General features: G+C 41.0%; 1 protein-coding gene across 5 annotated transcripts in view; it reads right to left on the bottom strand.

The window, feature by feature from the left end:
• The window catches only part of CEP126 (centrosomal protein 126), a 102,574-nt gene extending 87,480 nt beyond the window's left edge, over positions 1–15,094 (bottom strand). For all 5 annotated transcript variants that reach the window (XM_045486571.1, XM_045486573.1, XM_045486575.1 and 2 more), the window contains exons 1-2: positions 14,712–15,094; positions 11,618–11,737 (exon numbers count right to left, since the gene is read on the bottom strand). In XM_045486571.1, coding sequence (XP_045342527.1) covers positions 11,618–11,737; positions 14,712–14,839 — 248 coding nt within the window. In that variant the 5' untranslated portion in view covers positions 14,840–15,094. The remainder of the gene's footprint in view (positions 1–11,617; positions 11,738–14,711) is intronic.
• Positions 15,095–17,559: the final 2,465 nt, after the last annotated feature.

Genomic DNA, 17,559 nt, shown 5'->3' with positions numbered 1-17,559 from the left:
TATAGACCCACACGAATACGCTCAACTGAATTCTGATGAGGGGGTCCTAAGTCTCACACCTTATACAAAAGTTAACTCAAAATGAATCATGGGGGGAGGGTGCCTGGGTGGCTCATTTGGTTAAGTGTCTGATTCTTGATTTTGGCTCAGGTCATGATCTCACGGTTTGTGGGTTCTAGCCCTGTGTCGGGCTCTGTGCTGATTGCATGGGCCTGCTTGGGATTCTCTCCTCTCTCTTTCTCTCAAAATAAATAAACTTAAAAAAATTTTTTTTAAATGAATCATGGACTTAACTACAAAACATTAAAATAGAAACGTTTAGGAAAAAGAGAAAATTTTTAGGATCTAGGTCGTTAAGCACAGAGTTCTTAGACTTGACATCAAAGCACAATCTATAAAAAGAAAAGTGGATAAACTGGACTTCATAGAAATAATAACTTGTGCTCTGGGAAAGACCCAACTAAGGAGATGAAAAGCTAAGCTCCAGAGGAGCACATGCCTGACAAAGTATCTAGAATGTATACAGTTCTCTGACATTCAACAGTAGAACAGCAAGCAATCTAATTAGAAAATGTACAAAAGACATTAAGAGAAACTTCATTAAAGAGGATAGATAGCAAATACGCACATGAAAAGATATTGTCATCATTAGCCATTAGGGAAATGAAAATTAATACGATGAGCTATTACTACACACCCATAAAAATGGATAAAATGAAAACGATTAACAACACTGGTGCCAGCTGGTGAGGATGTGAACCACTGATCAATCTTACAGTGGCGATGGGTAAGTCACTCTGAAAAACAGTTTGGCAATTTTTGAAAAACACGAATATGCAAATCACCACATGATCCAGCAACTGTACTCTCAGTCATTTATCCAAAGAAATAAAAATTTCTGTTCACACAGAACACATACATGAGTATTTACAGCAGCTTTATTTGTCATAACCCAAACTGGAAATCACCCAGATGTCCTTCAGGTTAACCCCGCTTTGGCGCACCACCCACATCACGGAGAACACTCAGCAATGAAAACAGTGAACCGCTGGCGCACACAGCAACCTGGGCGGATCCCAGAGTGTTGCACCGAGGGAAAAAAGCCCATCACTAAAGGTTACATACAGTATGACGGCGTTTATAGAGCGCTCTAGGAGTGCAAAACCTGAGATGAAATGAGAACAGATTAGTGATCTCCAGAGGGTGGGAGTGGGAGGGAAGTGGGTGTCACTATAAAAGGCAACGTCAGGAATCTCTGCGACGATGTTCTGTATCTTGCCTGCCTAAGCGTCATTATTCTGGTTTTGAGGTTGAACTATAGTTTCGCAAAATGCTACCATTGGGGAAAACTAAGTAAAGGGTATTATGGGATTTCTATTATTTTTTTTACAACGGCATGTGAATCTACAACTATCTTAAAATAAAGACTTCAATTTAAAAAAGAGAAATTTCAGCCAATAGAGAGAAAATCTTTAATAGATAAACTCACCAAGCTTACCTGTCAGGCTACTATTATAAACTAAATAAAGGTTAACAGCTCAAGGCAAAACAGCAATACAACAGGGAATATTTGATGCTTATCATAATAATCCTAGGGCATAAAGGAAAAATCAAAAATTTATCATAATTTGTATAAAAGATCACAGAAATTTAGGAAGACTGGTATTGAAAACGTTAAGGTTTACAAAATCCGTAAGTATCCCATTTTGACAATGCTCCTTACGCACCACCCGTGACTTGAGACCCCGGTGACCCTCCCCCGCTTCTTGCCAGCTCAGTGTAACAACTCTCTGCTTGTTCTTTCGTTCTTGTCTCCAGGTGCTTTCATTTCATCCTCTAGTCCTTGGCTGTAATCAGCTAAAATGTAAATGCAGTCATGACACTCTGGTCTTCCTCCTTCAACAGCATCTCCGAGCACTAAGGACAGGGTTTAATTGCTTTAGATCAGCACACAAGTGGTTTTATGAAATATCTCCTTACCCACTCTATAGCTTCATCTCCTAATGCTCTTCCACATTTTCCCGTGTGTAAATCACATAACGTTTCTCTCTTATATTCCATAACATTAAACCTCTCCACATATTGTCCTCTTTGAGTTAAATTCCCTTCCTGCTCCGGCCGCCTGGATAACTCCTGGTCATCTAACAAGACTTCCAGGAGTTCTTTGTTCCGGACTACGTGAATGTGCTTCCATAGTACGTCACAGTAGTCATCGCATAGCATCGCCAGCCTTTATTCCTTCACTATTAGTAAGTTGAGGGCAGGAATCATGCATTTACTTTTTTATTCTTCAGTATATGAAATCTTTAAGTCTCCCAGCAAATATTACTTTAGGAATAAATGGCTGTCTTCTAGATTATTTTTAAATGTTCAAAAATCACTTGTAAATGTCTTAAATTCCTTGAATTTTTCTTTTAATATATTATGGATAATATAACCATGGATATTCACACATACTGATATCTAAACCTACTTGAATCTATTTATATTTTTTAGCTTACGATATATATCCACATGTAGAGGTTTGATAAACATGACTTACTATGTAAAGTATAATTTCTTCTTATTTTTTCTAAGGGTATATATTTCCGGCTTCATGGGAAACTTCAAACTTCATCATTTTCCCAAACAGATAATGCAGTTACCCCATATTTCATGTTCACCGGGTAATTCATTACATGATTCTCTAGCTAATTTTCTTCTGCCTTTAGGATATTTAAGAAATCTGTCTCACAAATTTTAGCGACTCTTCCAAAGTATTTGCCCTTCATTTATTACCTGGTAGTTTTTGTTCTCTTTATTTGGGAAAATTTCCCCATTCTGTCCTTTTTTTCTCTTTTTCTGCCAGTTAGTTACATAGTAATTTTGTCTGATAATCTGATCTTTTAAGTCTATAAGCTTACATTAGTATTTTAAAACTATTTGGAGGTTGAGTTGGGTCCAAGATAGCAGTACAGCAAGTCCTGAACCATGTCCTCCCCTGGACACAAATCTACAACTATGTATGGAATAATTCCCACTGAAAGGGACCTGAAAATGGAATGAACGGAGCCTCCACAACAAAGGATAAAAGGGCAACATCGGTAAGAGAGGGAGGCAGAAACACGAACTTGTTAGGGGAAAACAACACCCCAGCTGCTATGGGTCACAATCAGAAGGGATCTAAAAGGTATGCAATGTTTGCTGGAGGAGTAAGAGATTCCAACTCCATATCCCAAACCTTAGATCCTGCACAGGAGAGAGGAGCCCCCAAAACAGTGAACAGGGATTATGTTCAGGAAAACCATAAAACCATAGGGAACAGAAAACTCACTCTAACGGGCTTTGGCACAGACTCAAACACTAGTCTGAACTGCACACAGACAATAGGGAAAGGAGACCCATTCGTTCACCTTAAAAAGTCTGTGGGAGGGACTGGAAACAGCAGGGACTTTCCCCTGGGGAAAGAGACAATGGCAGAAGCCACTCAGTTTACCTTCCTAATTCTAGTACCAGGGAGCACCCTTGTGGAATTCTTCCTCTAATCTGCTAGCACCAATGCCTATGCCCCTGAGAGCTGTGCCCACCAACATGCTGCACAGTCAGGAATGTGCTTTGCAACTGGGGTCGGGAGCCACCCCCACCTGCCAACCCATGACAGCAGTCACAGGGGCTTCCTGAGCCTGAGACTGAGTCCCGGCCCCGCCCACTAGCACGCACAGCTATGGCCTCACTGTAGTAAGAGGGTGCACACAGCCCACACAGAAGAGCATCCTTGAGTGCCATGCTCTGGTGACCAGAGGATACTGCACTTTTGAGCCTCGTAAGACATCTCTTACATAAGGTTACCCCTTCCAGACTGGGAGAGGTGGCTGTCTTACCTAAATATATAGAAACAAACACAGAGCATCAAGAAAAAGGAGGAGAAAAACAAATACGTTCCAAAAGAAAGAACAAGATAATACCACAGAAAAAACTAAATGAGGAGCACCTGGGTGGCTCAGTTGGTTAAGTGTCCGACTTCGGCTCAGGTCATGATCTCGCGGTTTGTGAGTTTGAGCCCCACATCAGGATCTGTGCTGATAGCTCAGGGCCTGGAGCCTGCTTCAGATTCTGTGTCTCCTTCTCTCTCTGTCCCTCCCCCGCTTGTGCTCTTTCTGTCTCTCAAAAATGAATAAATGTAAAAAAAAAAAAAATTAAACAAAGGAAAAAACTAAATGAAATGGTGATAAGTAATCTGCCTAATAAAGAGTTTAAAGTAATAGTTATAAAGTTCACCGAACTTCAGAGAAAAATGGATGAACACGGAGAGAACCTCAACAAAGAGACAGAAACATAAAAGGTATGCAATGTTTGCTGGAGGAATAAGAGATTCTGAACTGAACTTGTAACAGAAGTTGTAACTGAACAGAAAGTTGTAACTGAACTGAAAAATTCACTAGAAGCGTTCAACAGCAGCCTGAATGAGGTTGAACAAATCGGTAAGTTGGAAAACAAAGCAATGAAACTCACAGAGACTGAGCAGCAAATGTAAAAATGAATTAAGAACAGTGACGATACCCTAAGGGACCTTTGGGACAATTATCAAGCAGAATAATGTTTGCATTATAGAGATCCCAGAAGAAGAAGACAGAGGAAAGAGCCAGAAAAATTATGTGAGAAATAATGGTTGAAAAATTCTTCAATCAGGGGAAGGAATCAGACGTCTAAGTCCAGGAAGCCCAGAGAGTTCCAAATAAGATGAACACAAAGAGATCTACACTGAGACATATTATAATCAAAATGATAAAAGTTAAGGATAAAGAGAGAATCCTAAAAGCAGCAAGAGAAAAACAACTTGTTACACACAAGGGGAAACCCCAAAAACTCACAGCAGAATTTCCAGCAGAAACATTATGGGCCAGAAGGCTGTGGCATGACATATTTAAGATGCTGAAAGAAAACAGAATCTTTCAATCAAGGATTCTCTACACAGTGAAGTTACCACTCTGGATTGAAGGACAGATTTGGAGTTAAAGGAGTTCATCGCCACCAAACCAGCTCTGTAAGAAGCATTAAAGGGTCTTCTTTCAGCTGAAAAGAAATGGCACTAATTAATAAGAAAACACAGAAAAGTAAAAACCTTACTGGAAAAGGTAACATATAACAAAGGTAGTAGATCAATCACTTATAAAGCTAGCATGAAGGTTAAAAGACAAAAGTAGTTAAAATTATTAAAAGTACAATAATTAATTAAAGGAAACATAGGACAAAAAGATGTAAAATGTGTTATTGGAAATATAAAAGCTGGGGGGGGGTGTTGTAAAAAGGTAAAGTTTTGGAATATGCTTAAAATTAAGTTGCTATCAACTTAAAACAGACTGTTATTTACATACAATATTTTATGTGAATCTGACAGCAATCACAAGGAAAAAACTTATAACAAATACACAAAAGAAAATATGAAAGGAATCTAAACATGACACTACAGAAAGCCAAATCACAAAAGACAAGAGAAGAAAGAAACAAGAAAGAACAATAAAACTGCCATAAAACAATGAGCAAAATGGCAATAAGTGTATACTTACCAATAATTATTTTAAAAGTAAATGGCCTAAATTCACCAATCAAAAGACAGTGACTGAAGAGATTAAAAAAAAAAAAAAAAAGAAAAAGAAAAAAGAAAAACAAGACCTATCTACATGCTGCCTACAAGAGACTAACTTCAGAAATAAGCATGCATGGACTGAAAGAAAGGGATGGAAAAAGATATTCCATGCAAATGAAAATGAAAAGAAAGATGGAGGAGCTATACTCATATCAGACAAAAGAGACTTGAAAACAAAGACTGTAATTTAAGGCAAAGAGGGTACTGTATAATGACAAAAGGGTCAATCCAGCAAGAAAACATAAAATTTATAAATACATAGGAACCCAATGTACAAGCACCAAAATATATAAAGCAAATTTTAACAGACCTAAAGAGAGAAAATGAAAGCAATACAATAACAGTAGGAAACTTCAATACCCACTTTCATTAATCAGTAGATCATTCAGACAAAAACATCAATATGGAAACATCAGCCTTAAAAAACACATTAGACTACACAGACTTAATAAATATACACAGAACATTCAATCCAAAAGTTGCAGCATACACATTCTTCTCAAGTGCCCATTAAACATTCTCTTGAATAGATCATGCATTGGACAACAAAACAAGTCTCAGTGAATTCAAGAAGACTGAAATCATATCAAGCATCTTTTCCAGCCACAATAGTATAAAACTAGAAATTAATTACAAGAAGATAAATGGGAAAACTATAAATATGTGGAGTTTAACAATATGTTACTGAGCAGCTGTGTAAGAGAAGAAATCAAGGAAGAAATTAAAAAAAAAATCTAGAGACAAATGAAAACAGAAATATGACATACCAAAATCTATATATAGCAAAAGCGGTTCTAAGCGGTAAGTTCATAACAATACAGGTCTACCTCAAAAAACAAGAAAAATGTCAATCTAACTTTACACCTACAGGAACTAGAAAAAGAACAAACAAAGCCCCAAACTAGAAGAAGGAAAATAATAAAGATCAGAGGAGAAAGAAATGCAGAGAGACTAAAAGGACAGTAGAAAAGATCACTGAAACTAAGAGCTGGTTCTCTGAAAAGATAAAATCAACAAATCCTTAGCTAGACTAACCAAGAACAGAAGAGAGAGGACTCAAACAAATACAATCAGAAATGAAAGAGAAGAAATTACAAGTGATATCACAGATATACAAAGGATCATACCAGATTACTAGGAGCAATTATACATCAACAAATTGGAAAATATAGAAGAAATGAATAAATTCTTAGGAACACACAATCTTCCAAGACTGAATCATGACGAAACAGAAAATCAGAACAGACCAATTATTAGTAAGGAGAATGAATCAGTAATCAAAAATCCCCCCAAAAACAAAAGTCCAGGACCAGATGGCTTTACTGGTATTGTCTACCAAACATTCAAAGAAGATTTAATACCTATACTTCTCACACTCTTCCAAAAAATAGAAGAGGAAGGAAAGCTTCCAAACAAATTCTACAAGGTCAGCATTACCCTGAAAGCAAAACTACACAAGAACATCACAAAAAAAGGAAATTACAGGCCAACATCCTTGATGAACACAGATGTAAAAATCAACAAATATTAGCAAACCAATTCCAACAATATGTTAAAAGGATCATAAACCACGGCTGCCTGGGTGACTCAGTTGGTTAAAAGTCCAACTCTTGATTTCGGCTCAAGTCATGATCTAATGGTTCATGAGATCAAGCCCCACACTGGGCTCTGCACTGACAGTGCAGAGCCTGGTTGGGATTCTCTCTCTACCCCTCTCGTGTCTTTCTCTCTCTCTCTCTCTCTCTCTCTCTCTCAAAATAAATAAATTAACTTTAAAAAAGAAAAAGAAAAAAAAAAAAGAGTCATACACCAGAATCAACTGGGATATATTCCAAGGATGCAAGCTTGGTTCAACATCTGCAAATCAATTAAAATGATTCACTATATTAACAAAATGAAAGATAAAAATTATATGAACATCTCAATAGATGCAGAAAAAGCATGACAAAAGTCAACATCTATTTATGATAAAAACCACTCAATGAAGTGGGTAGAAAAGAATGTACCTAAACATAATAAAGGCCATATATGACAATCCCACCGTTAACATCATAATGGTGATCCTCTAAGAACAGGGATGCTCACTCGTGGCACTAGTATTCAATAGAGTACTGGAAGTCCCAGACATGGCAATTAGGCAAGGAAAAAAAAAGTCATTCAAATCGGAAAGACAGAAACAAAACTGTCACTATTGGCAGATGACATGATATTATATACAGAAAACCCTAAAGAATCCACCAAAAGACTGCTAGAATGAATCTATAAATTCAGTAAAGTTGCGGATACAAAATCAATATTCAGAAATCCATTTCATTTCTATGCACTAATAATGAGAATCAAGAAAACAATCCCATTTATAATTCCATCAAAAAGAATAAGATATCTGGCAATAAATGTAACCAAGGAGATGAAAGACCTCTACACTGAAAACTGGAAGATGTTGGTGAAAGAAACTCAAGAAGATGCAAATAAGGGGCCCCTGGGTGGCCCAGTCAGTTGAGGTTGAGCTTCCGACTTCAGCTCAGGTCATGATCTTGTGGTTCGTGACCTCAGGCCCCACATAGGGCTCACTGCTGTCAGCCTGTCAGTGCAGAGCCCACTTTGGATCCTCTGCCCCCTCTCTTTGCCCCTCACTTGCTTGCTCCCCCCGCCAATAAATAATTAAAAAAAAAAAAAAAAAAGAAGATGCAAACAAACAGAAAGATGTTCTGTGCTCATGGATTGGGAGAATTAATATTGTTAGACTGTCCATACCACACAAGGCAATCTAAAGATTCAATGCAATCCCTGTCAAAATACCAATGGCATATTTTATAAAACCAGAATAATTCTACAATTTATATGGAGCCACAAAAGATCTCAAAGAGCCAAAACAATCTTGAGAAAGAACAGAGCTGGAGGTATCACACTTCTTGATCTCAAACTATGCTGCAAACCTAGACTAATCAAAACAGTATGATATTGGTATAAAAATAAACACACAGATCCATGGAACCGAAGTCAGCAAATGACAAATTTCATATGATTTCACTCATATGTTTAGGAAACACAATAGAAGAAGATAGGAGAATGGGAAGGAAAAATAAGATAAAAACAAGAGGGAGGCAAACCATAGGAGACTTAAATAGAACAAACTGAGGGTTGCTGGAGGGGAGGTGGATGGGGGGATGGGTTAAATGGGTGATGGGCATTAAGAAGGGCACTTGTTGGGATGAGTGTTGGGTGTCATATATAAGTGATGAATCACTGGGTTCTACTCCTGAATCAATACTACACTGTATGTTAACTAACTTGGAGTTTAACAAATAAATTAAAAAAAAAATACAAACCAAACAAAATTAAAACAAACTTAAAGAAAACCACAACTATCTGAGGCTCCTTTCGGACTCTTCTTAACATCTGTTTCAATTTCTTACCCTTATGAAGTCACATTAAATCAGATCGTCATTTCTAAAGTTTAATAATAGAATAAACAAAAATTTTTTTCTCCTGATATAATGTTTAATCATTTGTACTCAACCAGTTATGCTTGTTCAGTAAATAGATGCCTTTTTATAGATAAAAGATAGTTCCAAAATTTTTAAAATTTTAAAATTAAAAAATTTTTAAAAATGTAGGAAATAGTTAATTTCTGTGTGTGTGTGTGTGTGTGTGTGTATCTTAAGATTACTTGGTCTACATAGTAGCATAATAGAAAACTATGTGAGGATGTGCTCCAGCAAACTGTTATAAAACAAAACAAAAGGGATGCTATGGGAAATGAGAAACTGTGTCTCCAAATCCCAAGAGCAAAAAGGGGAAGTCCCAGAATGCCAGTTATGCATTAGGCCTACAGATAGCCAGTACATATGGGGGCAGTATCTACAGAAGGTAGGAGGTCTTGGAGTAAAAGAAAGGGGACTCCGTTCTACAGATACTGAATAAAAGAATGGAAAACTTGAGAATGTGATAAAAACATTTAAGAAAAATACTGGCAGATAGAAAAGCAAAACAGTAGTAAATAACAAGAAAATTAAATGTGCGTGATTTTAAGCAATGAATGGGAATAAGTAAAGAGAAATTGATGCTACGGACACTTTCTTTGAATACTACTGGGGACACAGCACTGACAACGTCAAAGTATAACTTATCTCAGAGTGGAAGGAGAACAGCTCTGCTTGTAGGAAAAAATGGTTTTTAGACAGAAACTGTGACCATGATGGGAGCGGACAGCATAAACTTACATGAAGTAAAACATAAGTGGATAACAGCAAGGCCCAAAAGGCCATTATAATAGACACATTTTGAAATTCAGGAGTGCAAAAATCACTCGGCCCCCTTTATAAAAAATGAAATGATTTGGGGCACCTGGGTGGCTCGTCGTTTAAGTGTCCGACTTTGGCTCAGGTCATGATCTCACAGTTCGTGGGTTTGAACCCCGCGTCAGGCTCTGTGCTGACAGCTCAGAGCCTGGAGCCCGTTTCAGATTCTGTGTCTCCCTCTCTGCCCCTCCCCTGTTCATGCTCTGTCTCTGTATCAAAAATAAATAAACATTAAAAAAAATAACAAAATTTTTAAAAATTTTAAAAAATGAAATGATTAGTGTTTAAAAGGAATTTTTTACATGTCTTTACACAGCACTGTAAGGTAACAAAAATAAAACATAATTAAATTATATTGGAAAATGTCCTCTTAGAATTTTAAACCAAAATTTCTCTTCTTTCTACATCAGACTTTTTTTTTGATGAGAAAAGTATTTGATGAGAGAAAACAGGAAGTCACTTTGTGCTATTTTACAAAGCAACTCAATTATTAGAAAACACACAATTGAAAAATATTATTAATCAACAAAATAAACTAAATAAGGAAGAAGCAGTACTGGTCGGACACTGTGATACGTATTTTTCCACATGTTTTCAACTATTCCTCTTCTAACATTACCTTTTTGCTCTGCATAATGATCCCTTGAGTTACATGTTATTAATTCCAATCATAAAAACAAGAAACTGAGGCTGAGAGATTAAATACCTTGCTCTAACTCATGGAACAAGGATTTAAACCTAGATATTTGATCTAGCCCATGACTGTTTCAACATATGACTATTCATCTTCATTGAACACCTGGCACGTGCCTTTTATAGGTCCCCAGAGCCAAAAGGTAGGGGAAACACAGTAAGACACAAATACAAAACAAAACTTCATTAAATAACTTTATACCAGATAATGAAAGAGTTAATCTAAAGAGAAATACCATGCCAGAAAAAAATTACAGGTAAACAATTTTGTATTCCCCAAATGGGATTTGCAACACATGCCCAACGATGCAGTTGATAAACGCTAGGGATTTGCTGCTATTGACGTATTGTGGAAATATAGACAAGGTAGCAAAAACATTATTACCAATCTGTCTAAAAAACCAAAATCTAATAATTCAAAGAAACCTTGAAAAATGTGAAACAGTGGCTGGATGGTTTACACTTTTACTTTATTAGGCTTCCAGTTTATACTAGAAAACTGCATTTTTTTATGGAAGTCATTTATAATATTCTTTGTATCATATTTCCACAATTATTTATATTTTCCCCCATTTTTCTGATTGGATGAATGAAGACAGCCATATAAAAAATTATATAGAAGTGAATAACAAAATCAAGTTACATTCCATTAGAGACTAAGGCTCTAATTGGTCATCTTTTAATTTATCATGAAATATCACGGAAGACAAAGAGAACAGTACATTTTGCAGTCAGATGACACTGTTATAGGAAGTTCTATGACAAGAAAAGGCTGCTATGGTCACAGTCAGTGGAATTAGACAACATACCAACATCTTTGTGCTTTAGGCAAAAAAAAAACAGTAAGAAAATTTATGAAGGGACAAAAATCTTGATCAGTGCTTTACAGACAAAGCAATGTCACGACTTAAGTTCATAAAATGCTACAAAGTAGAGAAACTATTAATGTATAATGACTTTGATTTTCTACAATTCTGAAGAAAATACGATTACTTACTTTTTTCTCCGGTTTGATTCCACAAAATATTTACGAGCTCGATTTCGACATATTTTTTGTTGCTGCAGTAATATCTGGCGCTCTTCTTCCAAATTTTTCTCTAGATGGATTTTCATATCTCTAATGATAGCACAAAGTTAAGGACAATGGCTCATGTCTTCAGTGGATGAGTGTCAGTGCTATCTGATAGATGCAATCACAGCCTCATATTAACGATGCAATGATTTTTTACGGAACAATTAATACGTGTATACATTAGTGTTAGCATATGGCCAGCAAATGTTTTACGTAAAAAAGATTCTGAATTAGTATTAGAACTGAAGACACATCTCACTTTCCCTGGGGAAAAAATTGTACTTTTAGGTATTATGAATTCAGATAATGAGACTGCATAGCTTTACATTCATTATGAACCTCCACAAAACCAGCTAAATGCAAATCTGGATTGGATTTCTCATTCTTTGTTGTTCTCTATAGCTCCCTGTCACATTTGCAATAAATTCTCTATCTCTAGACCCAGTATATAAAGCATTTTATAATCCGGTCTGTTTGTTCAGCTTCAATTTTCAACGTTTCCCTGCATGAATCCTATGTCCAGACACATGAAGACACCGACGGAACAGACCGGGCGCTTCATACCATTACCACCGCCCAGCACCTCCTTGGCTAACTCCCCACATCTGCCTGGGGCCACCGCACACAGTTCCTCTCCTATTTTCTAGCCACTGGAGAACTTGACATCTTCCTGAGTACATGCTACAAATATCTGTCTCTACATTTCTAGAACTCCAATGCATGGCATGGTGCTTAGAATATAGTAATGGCTTAATAAAACCTCACTGAACCATTTCCTTGGAGAAAATTCTCCACAGACATACAGGACAAGATATATATATATATATATATATATATATATATATATATATATACATACACATATATATATATGTATTTTATAGTTTTTAGTGTTGTAGTGTAGACAGTGTAGATATTAATCATCTACTATAGTGGAAGTATTTTCCCCAGTTCATTGTACTGACACAATTTCTCCTTACACTAAAGTTTTAAACTAATGAGTCATCTTTGAACTAGCTTTTCTTTAAAATTTCTTTCCTTTCCAAAGGTAAACGTCCTATACCTTCAAACACATGAAAAAAAATAGGAGATTCTATTTTCTGTCTGTATTCTTTTAAAAAAAATTTTTTTTTCAACGTTTATTTATTTTTGGGACAGAGAGAGACAGAGCATGAACGGGGGAGGGGCAGAGAGAGAGGGAGACACAGAATCGGAAACAGGCTCCAGGCTCTGAGCCATCAGCCCAGAGCCTGACGCGGGGCTCGAACTCACGGACCGTGAGATCGTGACCTGGCTGAAGTCAGACGCTTAACCGACTGCGCCACCCAGGCGCCCCCTGTCTGTATTCTTTTACAACTTTATACTTCCATTAACTTAAGTTTATTTCAGAAGGTAGTACCAAGTGTGACACAAGGTAGAGACGGCGAATTTAGATTACTCTTTTCAGAGCTCTGAATACAGAGACTGAGAAGATACTAGAATAAAGTTAAAAGGGTTCTTAGGATCAAGGGGTTTGAGTCTTCGTTAATTTTAAGGATAGTCAAGACCTGAGTGTGTTTATAAAGCTGTAGGGAAGGAAAGAATGGCATCACCAGTTGAAGGTAAATTATAAGAGCGGTGGGATAACTTACGATCCAGGGGTGCTGAGGGGAAGAAAAGCTATGCAAATAAGGGCACAGGTGAACAGACGCACCTTCCACCGTGGCATCCCATCAGTGAGCCTGAAACAAGGTTGGGGGCAGGGGCTGGTGCTTGGGAGCGTGGGCATCTGTGGGGTTTGTGAGGAGGGACCTGAGAGCCTTCGTGGCGCTGCTGTCTTGGGAAGTGGAAGGACGGTCTACCGAGAGCGGGAGGCGTCGACCTGGCACAGGCGTTAAGAGGAACAACAGAGGACCCTGTTCTGGTTCAGGGAAAGCTGGAAACTGGTAGTCTGTGTGGTGGCGGTCTGTGTTGTTCTGTGATTCTTCTCTGACAGCAATTTTTTTACTCGAGTGAAGGAACAGAGGAGTAGGACTGTAGTAGCCAAGGGGTGGTCGAGGCCGAAGAACAGGGCTGCAAAGAACCAAGGATGTTGGTGAGAGGGCGTGTGCAGGTAATCAAGAGTAGGGTAGGAGACCGGGCAGGGAAGAAAGAGGCAAGGCGGGTGCAGCAATATTTCTACTGCCGTAGGGGCGCCCGGGTGGCTCAGTTGGTTAAGCGTCCCACTTGGGCTCAGGTCATGATCTCACAGCTCGTGAGTTCGAGCCCAGCGTCGCGCTCTGTGCTGGCAGCTCAGAGCCTGGAACCTGGTTCAGATTCTGGGGCTGCCTCTCTGCCCCTCCCCCACTCATACTCCGTGTGTGTGTGTGTGTGTGTGTGTGTGTGTGTGTGTGTGTGTGTCTGAGAGAGAGAGACAGAGACAGAGACACAGAGAGAGACACAGAGAGACCGACCGACCCGGACGTTTGACCAACTGGAACAGGAGACACGCCGTTCCCCGCTCGCTTGCGGACGGTCCCCACCGCCGCCAACGCGCCCTTCGCGGACACAGGGGCTAATTGTGACTGTGCTGCCGTGCTCTGCAGGACTCAAATCGGCCCACGGATTCGGACAACAAAACTCTCACAGTTTTCGACCGAAGGTGGGCTGCACCGAGTCCCGGGGAAGAGAGGCCAGGTCCCGGCTCCGCGCCTCCGTCCGCGGGGCCAGGCACAGCTTCCTCAGCCGAGCTGAGCGGGTCGGAGCCGGGTGGGGGCGTCCCGGGCGCAGCTTCATTCGCGGGGCCGGGGACCCGCCGCCCCGCCGCCGTCACCCCAGCCGCCCATCTCCGTCACCTCCACGCACGGCCGTCACCCCCGCCGCCCCACCGCCGTCATCCCAGCCGCCCATCCCATCACCTCCACGCACCGCCCTCACCCCAGCCACCGATCCCCGTCACCTCCACGCACCGCCGTCATCCTGCTCACCCTTGCCCATCCCCTCCGGCGCGCACCCCAGTCACCTCCGCGCACCCGGCCCCCGCCGCCTCCTGGAAGGATACAGGTCGGCGCCAGGCCGGCGGCACTCGCGGCCCGAGCGGGGGCTAAGGGGGGCTCCGTCGCGGGCGTCCGAAGACTCGGTGCCGCGCGCCGCAACCGCGCTCCGGGCTCCAGGCCTCCAGGCCAGCATCCTTCACCTCAGCGCCGCCGTCCGGCCCGCCGCCGGCGCCTCCCTCATGGCAGCCCCGGCCCCGTCGTCCTCCTCGGCCCCCCTCCCCCCCCACTCCGTCTCTCAGGCCTCGCGTCACGGGCGCGGGAGGCTTGGCCGCGGCAGCCCCGGTTCCCGTGCAGCAGCGACGGTAGCTGTGGCGGCGGCGACCTTGCCGGGCACCGGCAGAGGGGGCGGCAGCAGCCCAGCCGACGCCGCCGCCATCTTGGCAACCAACGGACGCCGCGTCCTTGGCGACCGAAACCACGGCGCGCCGGGCAGCCAATAGGCGCCGGGGGCGGGGCTCCGGCTTCTCCCAGAGCCGAGTCTGCGCAGCAGCCCCTCGCTGCGCGGTGCCTGAGCGCCGGGTTCAGTCTTACCCCCGCCTTCGCGGGGCGTGGTCGCGGGAGCGTTGAGAGCGGGGTGGGGTTTGCTGTGCGGATCTTTCCGGGCGGCGTGGCCGGGGTTGTGTTGGAACCGCCGACTCCGGTGGGGTTCCAGCTGGGAGTCTTCTGGGAGTCAGCATCCCTGACAAGGTTTGCTGACGTGGAAATTTCCTTGCCCCGAATTCCCGCGCCGCTCCGGGATGCTCGGCCAGTCCCTCCGCAGTCTCTTTCTTGTCTGCCAGCTCCCCGCTGGAAAGGTCTGCCTTTCAGAGGCTCCGGACGCTGCCTGTCTCGCTGCCAGACGCTGGGAGCCGACCACCCCAGTGTGGCCTGGACACAGATCCCCCGGGAGGATGTGCCTACGGTGGTCACCACGCTGACATTGCTGCAGGGGGCGTGGAGAACAGAATGGAGTTTAGGGCCATTAATGTAATGGGTTTGCTAGTGAAGTTTTGAAAAAAAGGCTGCAACTTTTTGTTGGAGCTCATTAGAAAAGTACATACAAATTCTGTTTCAGCCAGGGTTCTTTTTTTTTCCCCCTCCGGTGGAAAAACTCCCAGACTGGAAGCAGAATGTACAAACCAAATAAAAATCACTCATCCACCATTAAAATGCCTCTGCCTTTGTGAATCAGTTTGTTCATTTTTGGAGTTCAAGTATAAACTTTTCCAGTTGAAACTATTTAAAACAGTTTTTGCCAAGTTGGATGCAGTGACTCAAATTGAAATGTCATCTGGTGACGGAGATCTTAAAGTGCCACAACATATCCAGCTTTGACTTAAAACACAGAACACATAAGCTCCCTTCAGGACCATGCCTAGAGGATAGAATGTATAATGTTGACAAAGAGAGGCTAACTGTGCATACATGGATCATTAGCTATCTTGGCAAGTCTAGCCAGGGCGCTGAACTATCATCACAAGTCTGTCTCTCTAGGGCCTATTTGAAAGAGAGGAAGAAAAGCGGGCAGGGCACACAGAGTGCAAACAACAGAAGATTGTGGTTGCTGTTGTGGGACTAAGTACTCTTGTGGAGTATTTAGGCATGCTTAGACTTCTCGAAAGTCTAACTTTTGTTATTAGTCTGGCACTTTTGTGCTTTGTTGCATGGTTTATTAGCATTAAGAAGCAAGGCTTGGTTTCTCAATTGCCTGGAAATGCTTGTTTATATAATCATTCTTTGTTCAAATGTTGCTTTACAATGATGACCAAGAAGAAAAGAAAATTTAAACAGCGTTGTTAGTTTTTTTTTTTTTTTTTTTTTTTTTGAGAGAGAGAGAGAGAGAGAGAGAGAGAGAGGCAGGTACGAGCAGGGGAGAGTCAGAGAGGGGAGACACAGAATCTGAATCAGGCTTCAGGCTCAGAGCTGTTAGCACACAGCCCGTCAACGGGCTCCTGAACCGGGAGATCATGACCTGAGCTGAAGTAGGACACTTAACTGACTGGGCTACCCAGGCACCCTAGTTACTTTTGTTTTTTTTTTAATCATAGGATTTTTTTAACCTTTAAATTATTTCTTCAAAATATTAGGTTTCCGTGTTTATTTGACTTGTATAGTCCTAGATTCTAAAGAAAGAGCCTTTACGAATAAATATTTGGATAATAGATAATTTGAGGCATTTATCAACTTTATCTCTTGGCAGAAAGTCAAGTATGATTCAAGCAATAAAAAAGAATATTACACCAAAATCTCTATATTTTGTCAGAAGACATCTGAATTGAATATAATGCTTAATTCTTTTGCACTTTAAAACCATGATATATTCTATATAATAATAAACTTCATTCTTTTATTAAGGAAATATACATTGAACACTTACTATGTGCCAAGCACATTCTAGGTGCTGGGAATACAGCGGTGAACAAAACTTCAAAGTCCCTACGCTCATGAAGCTTGTATTTATTTTTCTTCCCCTCCCCCCACCGAATATATTAGGGAGTGAAAAGCACTATAAGCAGAGACGGAGTAGTGTAGGGGACAGAGACTGACCCAGCTGTATTTTGGGTAGGGTGCTCAGGGAAAGCGTCAGACGAAGGGAAATTAGGGCAGCGGTCTGAACGAAGAACGGAGGTTACCATTCAGATGTCTGGATGAAGAATGTCAGAGGCAGAGGGTGCTGTAGATACAGAAAGCTCTGAGGGAAGACCTGTATTTGACCTATTTGTAGACCAGAGAGAAGACACTGTGTCTAGAAGAGGGTGAGGCAGGGGAAGTGCGCAAGGACATGAAATTGTAGAAATGCCTTGTGGATGTACTTGAGCCTTACCAGGGATTTAGACAGTATTCAAGGAATCAGTTTAATATCCAACTGGAAAT

This window comes from Leopardus geoffroyi, chromosome D1 (genome assembly GCF_018350155.1).
Source record: "Leopardus geoffroyi isolate Oge1 chromosome D1, O.geoffroyi_Oge1_pat1.0, whole genome shotgun sequence".
Taxonomy (NCBI): domain Eukaryota; kingdom Metazoa; phylum Chordata; class Mammalia; order Carnivora; family Felidae; genus Leopardus; species Leopardus geoffroyi.
The sequence above is the reverse complement of the archived record's forward strand: the minus strand, read 5'-3'. Positions and strand labels throughout refer to the sequence as shown.